The 19,337-nt window shown below is 40.9% G+C and overlaps 1 protein-coding gene across 1 annotated transcript; it reads left to right on the top strand.

Annotated features, from left to right (window-relative positions):
* Positions 1 to 1,258: 1,258 nt before the first annotated feature.
* On the top strand, positions 1,259 to 15,783 carry PAG1 (phosphoprotein membrane anchor with glycosphingolipid microdomains 1). Its single transcript, XM_026049681.1, has 6 exons — positions 1,259 to 1,436; positions 3,095 to 3,146; positions 3,645 to 3,741; positions 6,870 to 7,477; positions 12,412 to 12,471; positions 14,104 to 15,783. Exons 1-6 carry the CDS (start codon positions 1,312 to 1,314, stop codon positions 14,452 to 14,454), a joined length of 1,293 nt encoding a protein of 430 aa, XP_025905466.1. The 5' UTR covers positions 1,259 to 1,311; the 3' UTR covers positions 14,455 to 15,783.
* Positions 15,784 to 19,337: the final 3,554 nt, after the last annotated feature.

Here is a 19,337-nt window from a genome sequence, read left to right as displayed (position 1 = left end):
CTAGTGAAAAGTGCATTTCTAATGGGGGAAAAAAAATATATATATATATATATATATATATATATATATATATATGGAAATGGCAAGATTGATATGTCAAGATTGATAAACATCCAGATAAAATATAGTGGTTAAGAAATCAGCAGTAAATATTGGGGAATGAAAAGCACCACAACCTGAGACTGAATAATGCCTAAAATACATAGAATTTTTTCTATATATTTTCATATATATATRTATGTTTATCAATCTTGACATCTGGCTGCAAGGTTATGACTTGACTTTGTATAATGTATTTCTAAATTATGGGAATGAAGATATCTTAAACTATGCAGAAAGAAAGCATTCTTTTATATTTTGCCTTAGGTCAGCAATGTCTTACAGTAAAAATAAGGACAATATCTTAGCATATTTTTGAATAACAAAACTTGTATGTTATAATATATAAACCTAAATGCCATTAACTTGGGATCTTTCTCCAGGAGCTGCTGTGTTGTAGCAAAATTTGTGGTAATCCAAGTTTTTGAAAAATGCTGCTTCTAGTTTTCTCATTTGCTGTCTTTAGTATTCTCATCTGGGCTGCGGGTGGGATGGAGAGAAGCCAATCTTGCTACTGTCCAGGGTAGAGTAATAAGAAAATTCACATTTCAAATGAAAAAAAAAAATACATCTGTCTACTGCAAGAATTTTTTAATTGTCTGGTATTCCTTTTAAAAACAATCTGACATTGTACTTTAAACAACGAGTCATGTGCAGGCACCTGATGGTACTGAGCAAGAAAGAGGTGAAGACCTCCCACAATTGTCTTTTGATAACTTGGCACAAGTTTTAGTTGTTTTGAAAGCCTTATTAATAAAGTTAACCAATGTCATCAGAAATAGATTGCTCTGTGTCTTGAAGTGGATTTGTAGACTTTTTTTCCCCAAGTACAAGAAGAGAGACACTGCGCTACATCTTACTGATGTTGAGATTGCTGATGCTTAACAGCTTGTGTTAATGTTTGACATGTTTTGTTCCATGTCACCATCAGAAACTTATCTGCAAATCTGTCTGGCTGACTGTCCTGTACATAAAACTATTTTGGGGAGATTTTTTATTTTGTTTTTTGGGGGGTTGCTTTTGTAAGACGTGGATTTGAAATAACTCCCTTGCCAGACTTGTACGTGCTAGATTCACTACCTTCAGCATCTCTCATGACTTTCAAATTTGTTTTCCTGTGTGCAGAAGCAGAAGGGGTGCTCATCCCAGATGCCAGCACGCTCCAAGGAATAGCATCTTCATCCCAAAGTGACACCAGCTCCTGCTAGGACCATGGGACCAGCTGGCATCTTCTTAGGCAGCGGGCAGCTCCATGCCATCCTGTGGGGAAGTTTGGCAGCTCTGACCACACTCTTATTCCTCACCTTCCTCATCTTCCTCTGCTCCAGCTGCAACAGGTAACACTCAGTAGGTTAGGAGGCAATGGATTTTCTTGAGTGAAATATTGCAGAGATTGAAATAGCTGCATGARTAACCAGTTACCAAGAATTACTAGAGACTGAGGTAATAAAATAAATTACCATAAAATACTAAGTTTTTGTGAAGTAGTCACTTCATATTTTCAGATGTCTAAGTCATGCTGCCCTGCCTTTTGCTATGATGTCTCACAGGCACGTTGGTGACTTGGCTTAGTCACATCAGCTTTTATCCCTGGGGTAACGTATTTGGGAATTCAGCTCTGTGTAGAATTTCTTTCAGTGCAAACTTGAACAGTTCTTAATGGTTTTCTGTGGTAAAGCAGCAACCTAATAATACTTTCTTTTTTTTTCTGTAGAAGAAAAATGCTGTTGTACCTGCTAGGTGCTTTCTGTCTTAAGCTGAAGCCTTAAATTTTAGCTGAAAAGCTTTTTGGAAGCCAATATTTCTATCTTTCCTGAGAGCAGTTGCAACCCTCCCAGGCTTTGGCAGGACAGGAGCAGCATGTGGCTTCTGGTCCCTCAGCAAATACTCGTCAGCTGCATTCCTGCATCTCCAGGTTGGGTGCATGGCAAAGTCAGTTGGAAAGGGTGAAGCAGAGCCCTTTTCTGTCCTCAGTCCTTCTGGGAGATGCTGCCCTCCCTAAGAGGCCAGGGTAGACCCACCAAGTGAAAGCTTGCTTTTCCAGTTCATTATTTGGAATATTAGTTTGGCCATGATTTCTGAGAGAATGGAGAGTTTGGCAGAATGAGCTCTATGAAGTYTCTATATATGAGGTTTCTATAACCTATTATCAATTGAGAAAATTAGGCAGGCTGAATAGGGCAAAAAACATAGGTAAAAAAGGAAAAGCAAAACAGTTCCTAGGGATTTGAACTTTATTTGGCCATTGCTGGAGACAACAAAATTGATCCTGCAATTAATCCAAAATGATTAAGAATCAGAGAAAGATACTAATGAATGACTTGAACTCATAAATACTTTATTCTCTTCTCCATGACAGGGTTCRATTCCAGCAATATAGACACTTTTACTTAGTGTTTTCAAGTTTCAAGCCCCTTTCAAAATGTATAACTTTAGCCCAGCAGGTGAAATAAGGGACAGTTTTAAAACATACTTTCAAAAATAAATTGCATGCAGCTGTATATCATGTTCTCCAGGATTTTGCAAATGTGTCCAGAATCCTGATGGATTTTTGAGAGAAAAAGAAATACTCTCAGTTTWCATTTAATTAAACATTTTATTTAATAAATCCATAGGCCAGATTAGTCRGGCCTGTCATGGAGAGACCTAACAKAGGTTATAGGTAGTCTGTACCTCAATGTCCCTGAACATGTCAGATGTGATTAAAAGCAGGGATATGATTCACAGTGTTTTGGTTATATTCAGTTACTCCTTMCACAGGAACGAGAGAAAGGTTTGTGTGTGTGTTTGTCATGACTCCTGAGATAYGAGCATCACCACATTGTGGTGGCCTTACACTGAGGTCACACCAGTCCCCGTAATAATTTTCAGTTATTCATATTACAATATTAAGGTGAATTGCAGTTCTGCTCCCAAGAGGTGCATACAGTCTATTAATGATCGACACTTGCTTATTACCATAAATTGTAGTAAAACATGATATGTATTCACTAAGGGAGAAGAAGCCCAAGCATCAGAACGGAGATCATGAAAATCTGATGAATGTGGTAAGTGTCTATTTGTATTTATCTTATTTCTATTTTATTGGCATGTTTATTTCTTGCAGTTATCTTACACTGAAGTCTTTGCAAATATTGTGAGCTGGAATATAGGTAAGGGCAAACTGCAAGAAAATTTTCAGAATAGGAAAGAGCAGGTAACTTCTGTTAAATTCCAATAACCTGAGATTTTGTTTTACCAAATCTCCTGCCTTCCTTTCACTCAGGTTGCTGTGCAAGTGCAGTGGTCAGGTGCTAATTTCTTACTAGAAAAAGCCATGATAATTCCTTACAGARTTTGGATGGGAGATTGCCCTGGATATACCTGCTTTTATTGTTTGTTTTGACATCTTTAAACATAGGYCCATAAATCTTCTGAGTACCATAGGAGAGATTTGTCTCTCCCACCAGTACTGCATGTGAGTTAGAGCTCCTGAGATCAGAGTAAAATCCATGGTGTATGCAACTGTGTCTACAAACACTTAATCCACCTAATTTGTGTTGTAGCCTTCTGATAAGGAGATGTTCAGCCACTCCATCACCAGTTCGGCCACCGAGCCTCCTCCAAGCAGCGAGCAGAACGGGGTGCTCAGCAATGGTGAGGGTGAGTAGCACTGCTTGCCATGGGCTGAACGAGAGGGACGTGCCCTTGCTCATAGATCCCAAGCTGCCTGCCACAGTTCTAACCTATCACAGTTTAGGTTCCTAGGCATCAGCTTTCCTAGGGTACAGTCTATTTGCCTGACCTCCCTGTGTTTTCCTCTGATCATCCCTGGAGGTCTCATACCAGAGCAGCTGCTCAAATCCTGCATCCCAGGGCAGTAACAGACCTCCGAAAGGAAGTCCTTTKTGGTAAAGAACTTGATTCACACAAAGCTTACCCAGTTTACAGCCGTGCCATGCTGCCTGAGACTGTCACTTGATGAAAGCATTAAAACATCAGGATCAGCCTCTTACTCACACACTGTGCTGTTCTSCTCAGTCACAAGCCTTTGTTCAGGTTCATGATAAACCTGATAGAGGAGTAGATCCAGCTAGGAAAAAAATTCTTTGCCAAAGTTGTTAGACAAGCTCCAGTCTGGGTTTGAGGGTGTGCATCTGCCTTGATCTTCCTTACAGATGCATTTAGGTCACTTTTTGGCATTTCAGGTTCTTCATCATTTGGGCCTTTAGGTCACATCAGTCTCTATTTCCTCCAAGCTGGAATGAAACTTCAGAAGTTTCCTAGCTAGATTGTGTTATTGGGATTAGGATTCCTGAGGATTTGCAGCAGTTAATTCCATTGTCCCTAGGTACTGCAAAAATCTTTCTTTTGATTGGGAACGTAGTTGCTTTCAGACACTAAAGCAGAATAATGGTGGTTTTCAGCTCTTCTAAAAAAACTCCTACAAACTGCCATTTTTATATTTTTGTGATCTCTTTCCTTCCTGCTTTTTTTTCCCTAGTCTCTTAATCTACCCTCTACAAACTAAAGCATGCTTAGATGTAAACATATAGGTCATCCCACTGAGTTTCTGCGTTGTTAAACAGGTAAGTATTGCTGGGATTAGCACTATGAACACCTCAAGGCACAAACTAGTCTCTCTGCAGGTTAGGAAATGTAAAAATGATTTTAGGCACTAATTCTAGAAGATTTAGTAGATAGTAAGCATCCCCAAAGTAGTCTAGGTCAAAGAGAAAGCACAACACACTTCCCAGGCCTTAGTTCAAAGAGAACTTGAGCAGTATTCTTGATCACTCACATGTATTTTTGTRTTTTAAAAAGCAGGAAACATAAACAGGATTCCTTTTTCTTCTTTAATCTTTGCTTTGCTGAACACTCAGAATGATTCACACTCAAGTAACACTGGAAAATATTTTACTCAGCTGATCCTAAAAATAGGCACGTTTGCACTTCAGAGCTCCCAGGAGCCAACTGTTCCCTCCGGATGAGACACTGACACAGTGGGCTGCGTTCCCCAGCTTAGAGCGGAACGCCTCATCTCACCGTGAGCCTGGAGGCTGCACTGGGAAACCTGGACCTCTTGGAGACAAGTGGCCAGAGGGGTTTTTAAACTTTCTTTTTGCAGTTAATCCCCACTCCCTTACATTGACTTGTTTCGTATTTAGGTGTGTTTTGCTCAGAAGTGAGTCAATGCAGAGAGCAGAACCACACAGGAGGGGACTGTGTGTTTGCKGCTAGTCACCAGTCAGCTCTCAGAAGGTCCTGCTAAAAGGCATGCTGTCAACTAGCAGTTCTTAGCCTCAGCTTACAGTTAGCATAACAACCCTTCTGACTAACCAGAGCTGTTTAGCTTTAATKTATTTCTACTTTACACAACCAAAGGGCTCTGTGTAGTGCACAGTGCCCTGAACACAAGGGCCATAAGGTAAAAATAAATGATGTTGCAGCTTCTGCAGGCACTTCCTGATGTTCCTCAAGAACTGGGCAGGATTCCTTGTGTGTCAACAGTTCCTCTCCAGTCGCATGCAGGAGTCAAATGACTGAAAAATGACGTTTTCCTTCTCTTCTCCTCGTGCTTCCCATTCAGACAGTGCTTTGCATCTCATGCCTTAAGTCCCATCCTGAGTTTTGCTGTCAGGTTACAGCTCCCTAGGGGGGATGTTAGCATGTAAGAGTGTTTGCCCAAAGCACAAGAGAAAAGAAACCTATGTAACAACCACCAAATCAATAGTACTGATTGCTTTGGCAACACATTGTGTTGCAATGTCAAACACTCTAAAGAAAATAGGGGAATGGGTTGATTTTTCTTAGTCTAAGATAGTGCCGTAGGAACTGTAAAATAAGGCTATTCAGAAGTGATTTTTCAAGGAAATGCAGTCAAATAAAGTAACATACCATRTACTATCAGAAACACGCACATATGTGTCTGTATATCCATGACTGCAAGCAAATGTCTTACATGTGCACTGTAAGATGARAAGTCCCGTTTCAATCCCATATACCCATTTTGTGACAGTGACATGAGACCCACTTGTATAACTTAAAATAACATAGTAACAGGTTCTGCCTAACACTACTTTCTAATGTCTAATCTTCTCTTTTGTGCATATGGCTGGCTTGTTAGTAAGTTGTCAGCCTACATTATGTGCTGCGAGACTAAGGAAAGTGTGGCATAGCCTTCCGATAAGGAGCTGCTGGTGTAGCAATGGGCAGCCTTCAACAGGGTGGGACTAGATGTTCCACTTGGCCAGGTTGTTAAACCAGGTGAGGACTGCATAGGGAGGAAGCAGAGTTGTGTTCTCCTCTGGTTCCAGAAGGTAGGGAATTGGAAAAATAAAAAAAAAAGAATAATGAGACTTTTCTTTTAAATGCACTTGGTTCTAGACTTCACACCAGCGTTGCCCATGTGAGGATACTCAGTGGTCTGGTCTGTACACGCTCTGTAAAACTGAGTACAAGCTAGCTGAGCATTCCTGCATCCCTGCCCCTGTCCAGTAATCCTCAGCACTCGCTGTGAACCCAGCTGTATCTCAAGTGATCTGAGGGGCACAGAGCMCTGATGATGCTGTGAGGATGACGTTTTAACAGTAGAGTGCAGCAATCTCCTTAATAGAAATTTTATGGTTAACTGAGAGGATGGTGACTACTGGAACATTTCCATGAATTTATATTATTTATCCTTTCCTGTGAAAGATACAAAAAACTAAATAACGTGGTATATACTAAATTGCACTTAGTCTTTTTYAGTCATGCAAATCCTTAAAATAATTCTTWATAATTTTCTTTAGTTCTCTCACARGACAGTACAACTGCCTGCATCCAGCCTTATGAAGACGTACAAACATCTGTCTCTGATCTGCTAGATCAGCAGGACAGTCTTGGAAAATCCCTTAAGTGTCACCAGAGCCGGGAATTACCCAGTATTCCTCCTAACAGTACCATGGAAACCCTCATCTCAGCTAGAAATGCAGAAAATGATCAAGGCCTTGGAATGGAAGGGCCTTATGAAGTCCTGAAAGACAGCTCCTCTCAGGAGAACATAGTTGAAGACTGCTTGTATGAAACTGTGAAGGAAATTAAAGACGTCGGAGCAGCGGCCAACGTGGAAAGAAGCTGTGGAAACAAAGCGAGAGTTTCACTGGTGGTTTCTGAAGGTCAGCATCAGATCCCTGAGTGCAGAATTGAATCAGCAGAGTATGCATCAGTTGATCGGAACAAAAAAAGCCGCCAGAGTGCGAATTCAGACAGCCCTCTTGGCAGCACACCCGACGTGGAGGATGTGGAGGATGAGCCCCCGCCGCCCGTACCCATGAAACTTCTTGACGAAAATGAGAATGAGCAAGAAGAAAAAGTGGAAGAAGARCAAAAGACAGAAGGAACAACGAAACCAGAGAAGGTAAACACTGCAAATGCTTATCATTGCTGGACAATCGTATAATGACAGAGAGAAAAACTCATTTTGAACCTAACTGGAGGGAGAGGGACATAGATTTTCTTTCTTTTTTTTTTTTTCAATAATCCTTTACTGTTAAAATCACAAAAACAAAGAACATCAAGACAAAAACAAAGAAATATGAAAATGCACAAAATAACCTCCAAAGTATCAGGTCAGGTATTCATTCCRCTGGAGCCTCAGTTTCTCATTGCTGCGGGGTGCCGTTCCCAGATATCACACAGAAATTGCATAGGAAGCCTCTGCTTCTGTTCTGATGGCACTGCACTTGTGGAAGCTGCTGCAGGAGGAGTCTGGTGTCTCAGTTAGCGTGTGCATCTCTTTCAGAAGCTCCTGCTTGCTTTGTTTCCTTGTAAAATCTAAATTTACAGGAAGGAGAGTGGGTTAGAAGCCCTAGCTTCAGGAATGCTTCCTTGTGAGTTCTGTTATGTGTTTAAGCCACTCACCTTGTCTCCCTTTTTAGGACAGAGAGAGGGACAAAGAGTTATAACTGTAGCATTTTAAAACCTAAGATTTGCTTTTGGTCTTGTCTTCGCTGCTYAGCAATTCTGTAGCACAGAGGGTCACAGCTGAAAGAGTACTGAATGAATACCTATATTAATCCTTTTCAGCATTAGACCTTGAAAGATTTGAGCAATTTATTAACCTACAGATTTTATACTTGTCAAATTCTATATGTCACATGTAAACAGAGAAATAAATTTCTGCCTGGGGAAATGACAGCCAAAGGCTGCTTTTCATCAGCAACTTATTATTCTTTCCCTCAGACTGGGGACAACTTAGTGGCGAATTGCTTGAAAAATAGAATGATCAAAAATCAGCAAATTGGTTTATTTTACCATTTTAATTTTTTACACAGAACTAATTAGAGACATCCTTTGAAATTATCAGACTGAGTTGTCACAAATTGTTGGGTTGGCATTTTCAGAACTAGTGTAAATAATAAGTTATTAGTTGTAAATGAAAGCACTGTGATTTTAGCAGATTCATGTAATTCTGGTGTTTGAGTTGTCGAAGTGCTAGCTATTGATGAAAATTTTCAAAAATATTTAATATTTSATGTGACATTTTAATGTAAACATTTATCTGAAAAAAATAATTGTCAGAGCTGAGGAATTATTACTTGTTTCCGGACATTCTTGCATTTGAAGTATTTCAATAATCCTGGCAGAGGGCTGAAAAATACCTTGTTAAATAACCACTAAACATATTAGCATAACTTTACATATAAAGCATAATAGAGCTCAAATGAATAAACTGAAGAATACTCATAATCCAAAAATTGTTCATCCGGATTCTGCAGAGTACATTCTTGCAAATAATAAGCTCGTTAGTAGAAAATTAACATGGGTTTCTCAGTATTAATCCACCAGGCCTCCCCTCCTATCACTGAATTCGGGACATATGTAATTCTTAATTAGTCTTTTAGAGAAACAGCTTTCAGTAACAACGGCATTTTTCCTACCAGGTGTGAAAAGTCTTCTAGAAAATCATTCTATTTCCCAGTCACTGATACAAAAAAAGATAAAAAAAAGCACTTACTACCCTGTAGCTCCCCAACACACCGTGTACACAATGTCAGTAACTGCACAGACTGGGAATTGATTAAAATGGTTCTGGTTTTGAAGGATTAATCAAGAGATGACACATGCAGTCCCCTAAGCACCAGGAAAAAAAAAGGTGTTTGCCTAATTAAAATTTATTCAAAGCTAAACTCACTCTGAATTAAAGCTTTGGCAGCATCAAATCGCTCCCACGTACTCTGCTAGGTACATGCATAATGCATTGAAGTGTGTGCGTGTCCTGTCCTTGAGAGCTACAGCTGCAGCAGAGTTGAAAATGGTAATTGATTGAATATATAAATGTCATTATTGCTGGAATTGTACATGGAGGTAGTTGGGGGATTGTTTTTCTGTTGTGATTATGATAATTTTTCCCTCTATTTTGCTTCTTCAAGCAGTGCACAGCAATGGCTATTTTGCTCTGATATGATAACCAAAAACCAAGTGGTTGGTGGCAACCAAGTTGTTTACATAAATATATTTTAAATTTACAGCTCTGTTAGTTAAGGAGTGTGTTTATTTTTTGCTTTATCTCTTGTGAAGCTGCTTAGCTGCCTTGCTGGACGTGACATCCATATCCCAGCTTCCTCAGCCTACTGAGCTGACCCCCGACGAGCAGGGAGACTGGCGCAACSGTGTCCTGGTTCCATCAAAACCAGGGAGGTTTTGCTTAGCAGGGCTCAAAACCAGCAGGCCGCAGGTGGAGAAAGGCCACGTGCCTGSGGCAGGGAGGGTGTTGGTGTAAGCGAGGCTGTTGTGCCTGTGAAGGAGACGTGTCCGGGCTGTTTCAGTCTCTTACCCCTCAAAAGCAGGTGGCTTCACCCAACCACCACTTGGGAATGATCTCCAGCCCRTGTCAGTCCCTGAAACATGTGCAAGAGGGACGGTGTTAGCTGCTCCAAGCTGGAGACTGTTCCAATATTAAACAGTATAAAGAGGTGCTCCAGCGTCACAGTTAGTCCTTAGTGCTATTTAATTTACTACTACAGGTATAGCCTGGTAAAAATGAACAGTCCTTAGTCTCCTACTAAGCAACAGAGAAGCACTTTACTTATTCAGAATTCTTTCCTCTAACACTGACATGTAGTTAAATACAGGGATAAAGGATCACTTCAAGAGCTAGGCACACAATAAACAGGGAAAAGTAGTTATCYGAACTATTGTTGGACATGAGCCAGMCCAATCCCGGGGAAGACTTTGGTGAAGAGAAGCACCTTTAATAGCACAATGCCTCTGAGCGGCCTCTAGTACCTAGAAAATCCTGGTCATGTAGTTCTTCTAATAAAACTGCAGAGTCAGGGGTTTTATTTTAGTTCTTCCTTGGTCAAAAAAAAAAAGGAAGTAGAAATCTTCTTTTTACGCAGGTCTCCTAGAATGAGCAGTGCCAGGAATGTGGGAGAGATGCTGTTTGTGTGTGTGKGGGTACATGTGGCTGCTGCCCATCTGATTTCAGACTCGCGCAGCCTGAGGACGAGCAAAGCGTCTCTCAGAAACCCTCCCGARGAGAATGAGCTTCTTGTTCTGGTGCCTGGGCCGGGAGCAGCAGCTGAGCCAAACAGCAAGAAATCGAGTGCCGTTGAACAAAAGAGAAGTGGAAATAAAGCAGGGACATGTGCTGTTGTTGTTGTTGAGGTTTCAAGCTGTATGTATGGTGTTGCCAGGTGAAAAATTGCTTAGGAGCAAATTTTTTTTTCAGTACCCAAGAGGATGAGATCCTTCAAAATCGATGGGTCAAAATTGATGCAGTTTCTACATTTAGACAACAGAAGGAATGCAACGTACACGGGGAATGAGCCGCATCGTCAGCAGTCTGGGATATTTCTCAGTATTTGACTGTAGAAACACAGAAAGGCTCCTGACTCATGATGCTTATAGACACACTAAAGAAAATTACATATTGCCCAATTTTCCTACCATTATTATTTGTTTTAATGTGCAAGGAGGAAACTATTAACCTACTCCTCAACAATAAGAACATCCTGCAAGTAAGAAAGGCTAAACCGAGCTGCTGAAGTATAGCAGATCCAAGAAAAGGCTCTGCTAAAATATATGAACTAATCCTTTTATTTTTATTTTTTATTTTCATGAGTAAACAAAGCACAGGTTAAAGAGTGTGTTGTGCAGACAGTGAGAAATAAGGAAGGGAGGTAAGGCTGGACTAAGGCCTACTGAGACCAGTGGGCAGAGCTCAGGGGGCTGTGKGTCAGAAACGCCGTCAGAACTGCGTCAGAACTTCAGAACTTAATATTTACCAGAAGCAAAAGCAACGGGAAAAATGCAAGTAGGAAAGCATCTGTTTTAATAAACCTCTGTGGGAAAAAAAAGTCTCTAATATGTTTCTGGAAGTTGGACTTCTTTAATTCAGACAAAAGTAGCTCTACTTGTCTTGCTCTACTTGTCTACTTGTCTTGTCCAGTCTTGGTCTGCACTGGAGGACACCTGAAATATTTTGGGTGAAGAGTTTGAGTAAAACTGCAGTCTATGGCCAATGATAAACGGTGTTGGAAGGCTCCCTGTGAATGAGTGTGGAGCAGAAGCTCCAGCTGGGAGCAGCCACACAGCCCCTGCGAGGCAGCCACGGCCTTGATCACCGTCAAGGCCCTAACACCTTCTTCTGAACAGCAAAAGGGGTTGTCCTGGTGTTTCATGACCTTACGTTTTGCACACCTAAAGCTAACTTGGCACTAAACCAAACCCTTCATCCTGTGCACTGTGATTAACCTCCATGTGTGGATTGCTGATGTGTTTGAGAAGTTAGCTCYTCCTTTCAGGCTGGGTTCACCAGGTCTTTTTTGTGTGAGGCAGCATTGCCCCGCACTTGGGAGCAGTTGCCGTGTTTCAGGAAGCTACAGCTCCCTGGAGCACTTGTGGAAGCCTTTGAATAAAGGATAATAATCATTAGGACGGTGCTACTCTAGGTCCTTTGAATCTAGAAGTATATGTGAAAATTATGTAAAAGGCTTACTATCGTTCCACAACAGTTCAGTTTTAATTGTTAATGTGCCTTTGCAGACTCTTTCTCACTTAATTAGAAATCTAAATGCAGAGAGAGAGTGGAGCAAAGTTTGTTTTAACCTCTACATTATTTTCACTCATTTTTTGAGGTCAGAGCAAGAGCTGATGCATTAAAAGGCTCTGCTAACCCCTGGGCTGTTGATCTCCAAAGACATACTGTGGATATTAGCTATGTAGAATGGAACTAGTGAGCAAATGACCATAAAATATAATGTATTGATTGTAATGGGAGAGTTTTATTACAGGTTTCACATTGTTGACTTGTAATGAGCCTTTCCTTTTTTCTTTTCTTTTTTTCAGAGGCTTAGTTCGGTGTCTTACAAGTCTCGAGAGGAAGATCCATCTCTTACAGAAGATGATGTAGGTTTCTTGCATGAAATTCAATAACTGACTAGAGACCTTTTTCAAGCAGAAATTAACATAAGCCCTGCATGATTAAGCAGGATCTAAAAAAGGCAAAAATTGTCTGAGAGGAAAATAAAAGTGGAGATTTTGCTGTACATAGTTTGTAGAATCACATTCCTAAAACCAGAAGTATTTTAGCATTTGGTTTTATGAAGCCAAGAGGTTAAAAAATGGTGGCAGTCAATAATGGGAGGCCACAACTCGCCGATTGCTAGAGCTGCCTCTTCCYTGATCTGAGTGAAGAGTGCCACTTAAGAACGTGAATCAATGGCCTTCAGCAGCACGCTCCACCCGCCCTATTTAAAGAGTTTGGGGCTCTGAGAAATAAACTGTAGCACAATGAAAATACTGGAACACACATTGTGAAGATGTTTGCTAGTTGAATAAATTGAGGACACTGAAACAAAGACAGAAAAGTTAAACAAAAGTAAGGTGGCCTGTGATCATCTCCAGTAACCCYTGTGCAATCTATAAATACATTCCCCAGACATAAAAGTAAACACAAACCTGGCAGTCAGTTGAGTGAGCTAATGCTATCTGCAGGGAGAAGCACTCACAAGCATTAGCACATACACTCATCCTTGAACTGGATTCATGTAATTTAAGGCTAGGAAGAGGTAGATGCAGAGCTSAGCAGCAAAGCTCTTCTTTTGTTTGTTTGGGCACTTTTTTTCACTTTGGGGCTGAAATACGTAAAAGGTAAGAATCATTGGCATTTGCGATTTGATATCTCTCTTCATCAGAGAATARTAACCATATTAAAGGAAGTGAGTTATCTACACCACTCAGTGTTGTTAAATGTAATAGACATTTGCATGCTAATCTACTAGTTAATTAGCCTAATCCAAATTCAGAGTGGCCTTGCATGCTTGGAAAAGATTTTAAATGTAACGGAAGAGATGTGTTGCAATTGTGATGGTACATATCATAAAACCAAAGCAGGGGATTTCAGTCTTCTGCCTTGTGAGCGGATAGATTCACAGATTCACAGAATATTTAAGGTTGGAAGGGACCTCTACAGATCRTMTAGTCCAACCTTCCYGCTCAAGCARGCACACCTACAGCATGTGGCACAGGGCGGCATCCAGGYGGGTTTTGAAGACCTCCAGAGTAGGAGACTCCACAACCTCCCTGGGCAATAGTTTGCAATTCACTTTGGAGAAAGAGTCAAAAATCCTATGAAACCTTGTGAAATCCTATCAGTGAGATCCCACGTCCCTGCTAGCACCTATAGTCACTACAAACCACTACCATGCTGTTGTAGTGTGTCTAGAGCAAAACAGTAGCCACTACCATAAAAAAAAAAAAAAAAGCATGAAGTTCAAATTGCACCCTTGTCCCAATTTCCAAGGTTGTTTGCCTGCAAGGGAATGTTCAGAGGTTTTTTACATTTAGAAACTTCAGCATCCTTTGTTGAAGGAAAATCAATTTATAAATGCATGCAAGATTTATAAGGATTTTTTTTTTCTTTTTTATTGAATGCTGCAATTCTCCATTAAGCAACTGATATATTTATGGTTGAGGGGTACAACTCCCACATGAGTGCTGGCCGTGCTTAAATACTCAGCAGGTGTCTCCTTTTCCTAGATCTCAGCCATGTACTCCTCGGTGAGCAAGCCAGGACAGACCATCAAGGCACTGGATTCTACCTACACCTGTATTCAAGAGGTTGCGTCTGCGAGGTCTCCATCTGTTTGCAGCGGTCTCTATGCAAGTGTGAAGGACTTTGAAAACACCCTAAATGCTACCACCGTGCCTCAGCCCGTGGACAGGCCCAACGGGGAGTTGGAGCCTGACTACGAAGCTATCCAGACAGTGAGCCAGGAAGAAGACAGGACCTTGTCTGTGCCTAACACAAACCACACTGCTCTCTCAGGAGAGAATGACTATGAGAGTATAGGGGACTTGCAGCACCACAGGGATTTCACCAGACTTTAACGACTCTGGCATCCAGATTTCAGCATTTATCCTATCAGCTGGTGGATTCAAAGGAACGTGGGAATTAGGAAGAGAAGGTTCTTCTTCCTGAGGAACCAAGTTAAGTACAGTTCCTCACCAAGCTGTGAGGAAGCGGTGTATGTTTCAACCAGGGTGCAATATCCTTTCGGTTATTCTTGGTTTCTTGGATGTGCTTGGTTTCTCGGATTGCAGCTCACTAGAAAGGTGGCATCCGTTCACAGTTAGGATCAGAACAATGTAAAGGCTTTTGTATTGCTACTTCCAAGACAACCAGAGTTTGGGAATATGGCAAAGAGTGCCGTGTTTGTCTTCTTAAGAAGATCACATACCAAAAAGACTGCCTTTACACAAAGCTAGTTTTTCATTTTAAAAGATCATGTCATTTATTCCAAGGTGTTTTTCAAGAATCATTTTTTATTCACGTTCATCCATCATCTCCGTTGCTCTAATCACAGATTGTCATGCTTCAGCTCAGACTTCTTTTGTAGGGATGGGGAAGGTGTGTTAATGCCTCTTGGGGAGCTCTGTAATTCAGCTTGCTAGGACTATTGCAGCCAGACAGGACTGGAGATGAAGTCAGAATACCAACATGTTCCACTCCGCTTTCATTACAACTAGAGTACTTTACTTCACAAGGGACCTACTCCAGATGTACTTGAATTAATTCTGTAGGCTTTTTCTTTCTTTTTTCTTTTACGGTAAGGGCTGTAGAACTTGACTTGTGATATTTAAGATTCCTAGTGATGTTTGTAGGGTTTGTTTTGTTTAATTATTTGTGATTTTTTTTTTAATGTCACCCTTAGCGTTCTTGCTCTATTCCCCTCCCTTCATGTGCACACATAATACTTACACACTCCAGACAACTGTCATGTTGCATCAAAAAGCCGTGCAAATAAATGCATTGGCATAATGTTCAGTCTAACTTTACAGCCTTTAGTTACTTTTTTAAGATATTTGCTCTTTGTTTTTAGAGTTTAAAATACTTATAATCTAGTTTATTATGTAGGAAAATATATGCACTGACGTGGATGATAGGTTTCATTTTTACGATATATTTTTTGTGTTCAAAGTTATTGTAGATTAACTTACTGTTTTATGTAACAGAAGGAATCCTACGGATTGGGATTGGACCTTATTTGTTTTTCCTTTAAAGAACACGTGCTATATTAGAAGCATGTAAATGAACAATTGCTATTGTTTTATTATCCTCCTAAGCAGGGGTGTGGAACCTGCCTTGCTGTTCCTAGGCTCARAATTACAGAGCCTGTGTAAAAGAACAGTGTTTCCGGGCAAAAAAGAGGAAGAGGAAAGAATGGGTTTAGTCTGGGATAATCGCAGCTCCTCTTCTGGTAAAAGGAGCAGGAGAGTAAGAGCTGAAGGGGACAAACAGTTTGAAAGCTGTTGTCATTGCAAAGATACCAAGTTATTTTSCAAGTTACTCTTGCTTCTACTAAAAACAAAGTGTAGTGCTTGGATGGAGCCTGTAGGTATTGGGTTGATACTTTTGTTTTCTTCCAGAATAGTACAGTGGGCCACTCCAACAATATAGAATGGGCATTGTGTCATATGTATATACAGGTGCACACGTTTGTAGTTATGTATATACATGTGCACGTATCCTTCTGCATATGTATCGCATATACATGTAATTTGGATTCAAGTATAAATAACTGTCCAGACTTGATAGCACTCATGTACATAATATTTAGCATGTACTTGAAGAGTAATTTATATTTACTTTAAAATAAACAGCACATAAGCTGTGATTGGCTCGCAGCATAGTAGTCTAGAATGGGTTGAGTTTCCTGAAATTGATTTTTGGCATATCTAATTTAGTCTTTCTAAATAAAATTACTGGCCAGCATCACACCAGTACTTGCTACAATAAATAGCAAAAATAGATTGTATTTATTTATTACAAATCATTTGAGAGCTGAAAGAAGTGAACTGCTTTATGGACTTGGCCTGTATTGCAGTGGCTTGAAGAGCAGCACAGACAACCCCTGCCTGCATTAGGGTGAATCAGACTTCCTGGATCCTGACCTCATGCATCTGGGTAGGAAATTTGAGCTATGACTCTCTTCATCAAAAAGAGTCATAAAAGCAGTTCATGCTACAAGATGGACGCATCTTGTTCTTGATCATGCCCTCATGCTCTCTCAGTTACAGGAAACTCTTGGCTTCCACTTCATTGCAATGTCTTCCTCGTTTAAAACTGACTTTCCTTGTCCTTTTGGGACTTTTTTCCTTCAAAAAAAAGTTTCTATTCCCCTGAATGTGAATTAATGAAGTTCTTCGTTGACTGTTCTTTTCCTCTACTTCATACTGAAAAYGGCCAAAGATAAGCTCTCTCATGCTTCAGAAGACCTTCTGTGATAAGCCTGGAGAGTGTCTAAGTCTTTAGCTACGTGTTTTCTGTCTGCTCCTTGCCCCGGGGTACTGGTTTATACTGCCCTCAGTCTGACTCCTGCAAATCAGTGGAAGATATTTCCCAATTCCTGAGTTTCCCAAATTCATCTAAGGTTGCATTTATCCCTTAAGGACTGCCTTCCACATTACCTGGAGAAACAGTAACAGCATGAGGATTGTAAGGTCCACTAAAGGAAATCTTAATACGAGCTTAAAGATCAAAAGATAACATGCTGGTAAAGAAAAAAGTTAAACTCCTGATTGMCAAATTTTAGGTTGCAAAAAAAGAAAGTAATGCACTAGTCAAAGACTGTCCCACCATTTGTTCCTTGCTGACATTCAAGATGGATATGAGATTCAATCCCATCTTTCTGAGCCCTGGGCTTCTCTGGCCTGCTCCTCCCCTCTCTTTGTTGGTATTTTTCACCTGGCTCGTACACCCCTGCACGGGGAGCAGATACGGGGCTGCTGTGGTGCTGACACTTCCATTCTGCTTTAAATGATGCTCAGCGTGGTCACAACTTTTCCAGTGTGGCTGTCTTTGAAAGCAAAGAAAGAGCTTTCGTGGTAGATGGGCTCTTAGACTGTGTTTTATTTTCTTTTTTGTCTCACCTTTTACAAACGGGAGTTTAACCTTTTCTCTTTACAGCTCCGTCAGTCGTGTATTGTAGGTATATGCTTTACCCACTTCTCTTCAAGCTCTCAGTCTCTGGGTGTCTCCGGGTGTAAGCTCTCTGGGTGTAGAGTCTCTCACTCTACAGATGATAGAGTAATACAGACCTAATTTAATAGTAATACAGACCTAGTTTAGTGCAAGCTTCCATCCCCACTTTGCCTTTTGATTCTGTGATTCTTATCCTGGCAGTCTTAGCTGAAGGAAAGCTCTGCTTCCAGTCCAGACCCTCTRCCTGGTAGGGGAGGAGTCCTGGGTCCGATTGCTGGACTTCAGATGTTTGGTCCTCACCATAGGAGCACTTACACTGGACTCCTGGGAGCCACGAGCAGGAATTACCCACTCCGAACAAGATCTCATGGGAGAAGTCCAGAACTCCCCTGCAATCTCCATTATATAGTCCAGTGCTAAAGAAAAATATTTTAGAATTCCATCCTGGATTCTTAAATCACATCATTTGACAAGGGTGTAAATTTTCATTTCCTTTGCTGATGTTGGCACTGCTTCTTTTTCACTAATACATTGAATGGAAAGATTTTTTGCAACAGTCATCCACAGTTAGATCAATCTTACTGTAAAGAGTCTGTCATCGCTACCTTCTCTCTTTCACCACATCTCAAAATACCCTATTTCACCCTAAATAAGATGTCAGCATCCAACATGAAATGTTTCTTACCTGGGGCTACTTAGCAGTACCCCCATTTGTTGGTAAAACTATTTAAAATTGTGTAATAAGATCTCACTTCAAATCACCACAGAAAAGTCAAGTACAATTGCAATGCATGTATAGCTAAACTAGAGGAAAAGTCTTTGCTGTCTTTTTTAATGGATTTGTTTCTCCTGTAGGAGTTCTGACCTAAATCCAGCAGTCCCCTTCTACCATGGCAAGATCAGAATTAAGTTCTTTAAAAATATCTGTAGTGTGGGCATGTCCCTTTTTACTATAGTTAGATCAGTCACAGTGCCTTTTTTACTATGTATTTAGTACTTCCATTCTCTTTTAGAAGTGTTTGTTTAGCAAAAAAATAGTAGAAAGAGAGAGCCCTTTCTCTTACACTTACTCATCTAAGCGGGAACCAGCTTTATGAAGACACAGACCTCAGTTATCCCTAGAATAGCAATAGTTTCTCACAGACTTCCCAGTAATGTAGCTACAACAACTAAACTTTGCAATAAGAATTTTCTGTCTTCTTTGGGAAAACCTGAGTTTTCCCAGCAGTGAGCATTCAGGGAGGTGATGTTCTGTGTCCATGTCAACTGCAAACAAGCAGTTGCTCCGTCTTCGTATTTGTATCAATTACAGGCCTGCTTCTCTGCATGGAATGGGGGCAGTGGCGCAAGCGGTGCCACGGTGCAGGTCCATTAGTCACCCCGGGCTGGGACAGGCCACAATAGCAGCTGGCTGAGGATCAGCTGCCTGCGCGGAGCCCTAGTGTGCCCTGCCCTTGGGGGCTCCATTTCCCGGGATTTTTCCAGCCTGTGTACTTCTCCATGGCTCCCTGAACAGCTCCTGCTGGCTGTCGTGATCAGAACTCTGTATACACGGTGCTCGCTGTTAAGCCTTTCAATGGTGCTTTTATAAGATGCTGGATAAACAATTTCAATGTGCTTTCTGGAAGCTGACAGGGACCGTTGTGACACGGAGCATTCGCTCCAGTATTTCGGCTTCACGGAGCTCAGCRCTAGCCGTGTTGCTGGCTGCAGGAGGCTCATGGTGCGTCTCTGTTTCTTCTTCATCCCACATAGAAGCAAAATGTTGTGCTTAACAAGCCTGTCTTGG

This window comes from Nothoprocta perdicaria, unplaced genomic scaffold, assembly GCF_003342845.1.
Source record: "Nothoprocta perdicaria isolate Ctin4 unplaced genomic scaffold, notPer1 scaffold_60, whole genome shotgun sequence".
NCBI classification, from domain to species: domain Eukaryota; kingdom Metazoa; phylum Chordata; class Aves; order Tinamiformes; family Tinamidae; genus Nothoprocta; species Nothoprocta perdicaria.
The sequence above is the reverse complement of the archived record's forward strand: the minus strand, read 5'-3'. Positions and strand labels throughout refer to the sequence as shown.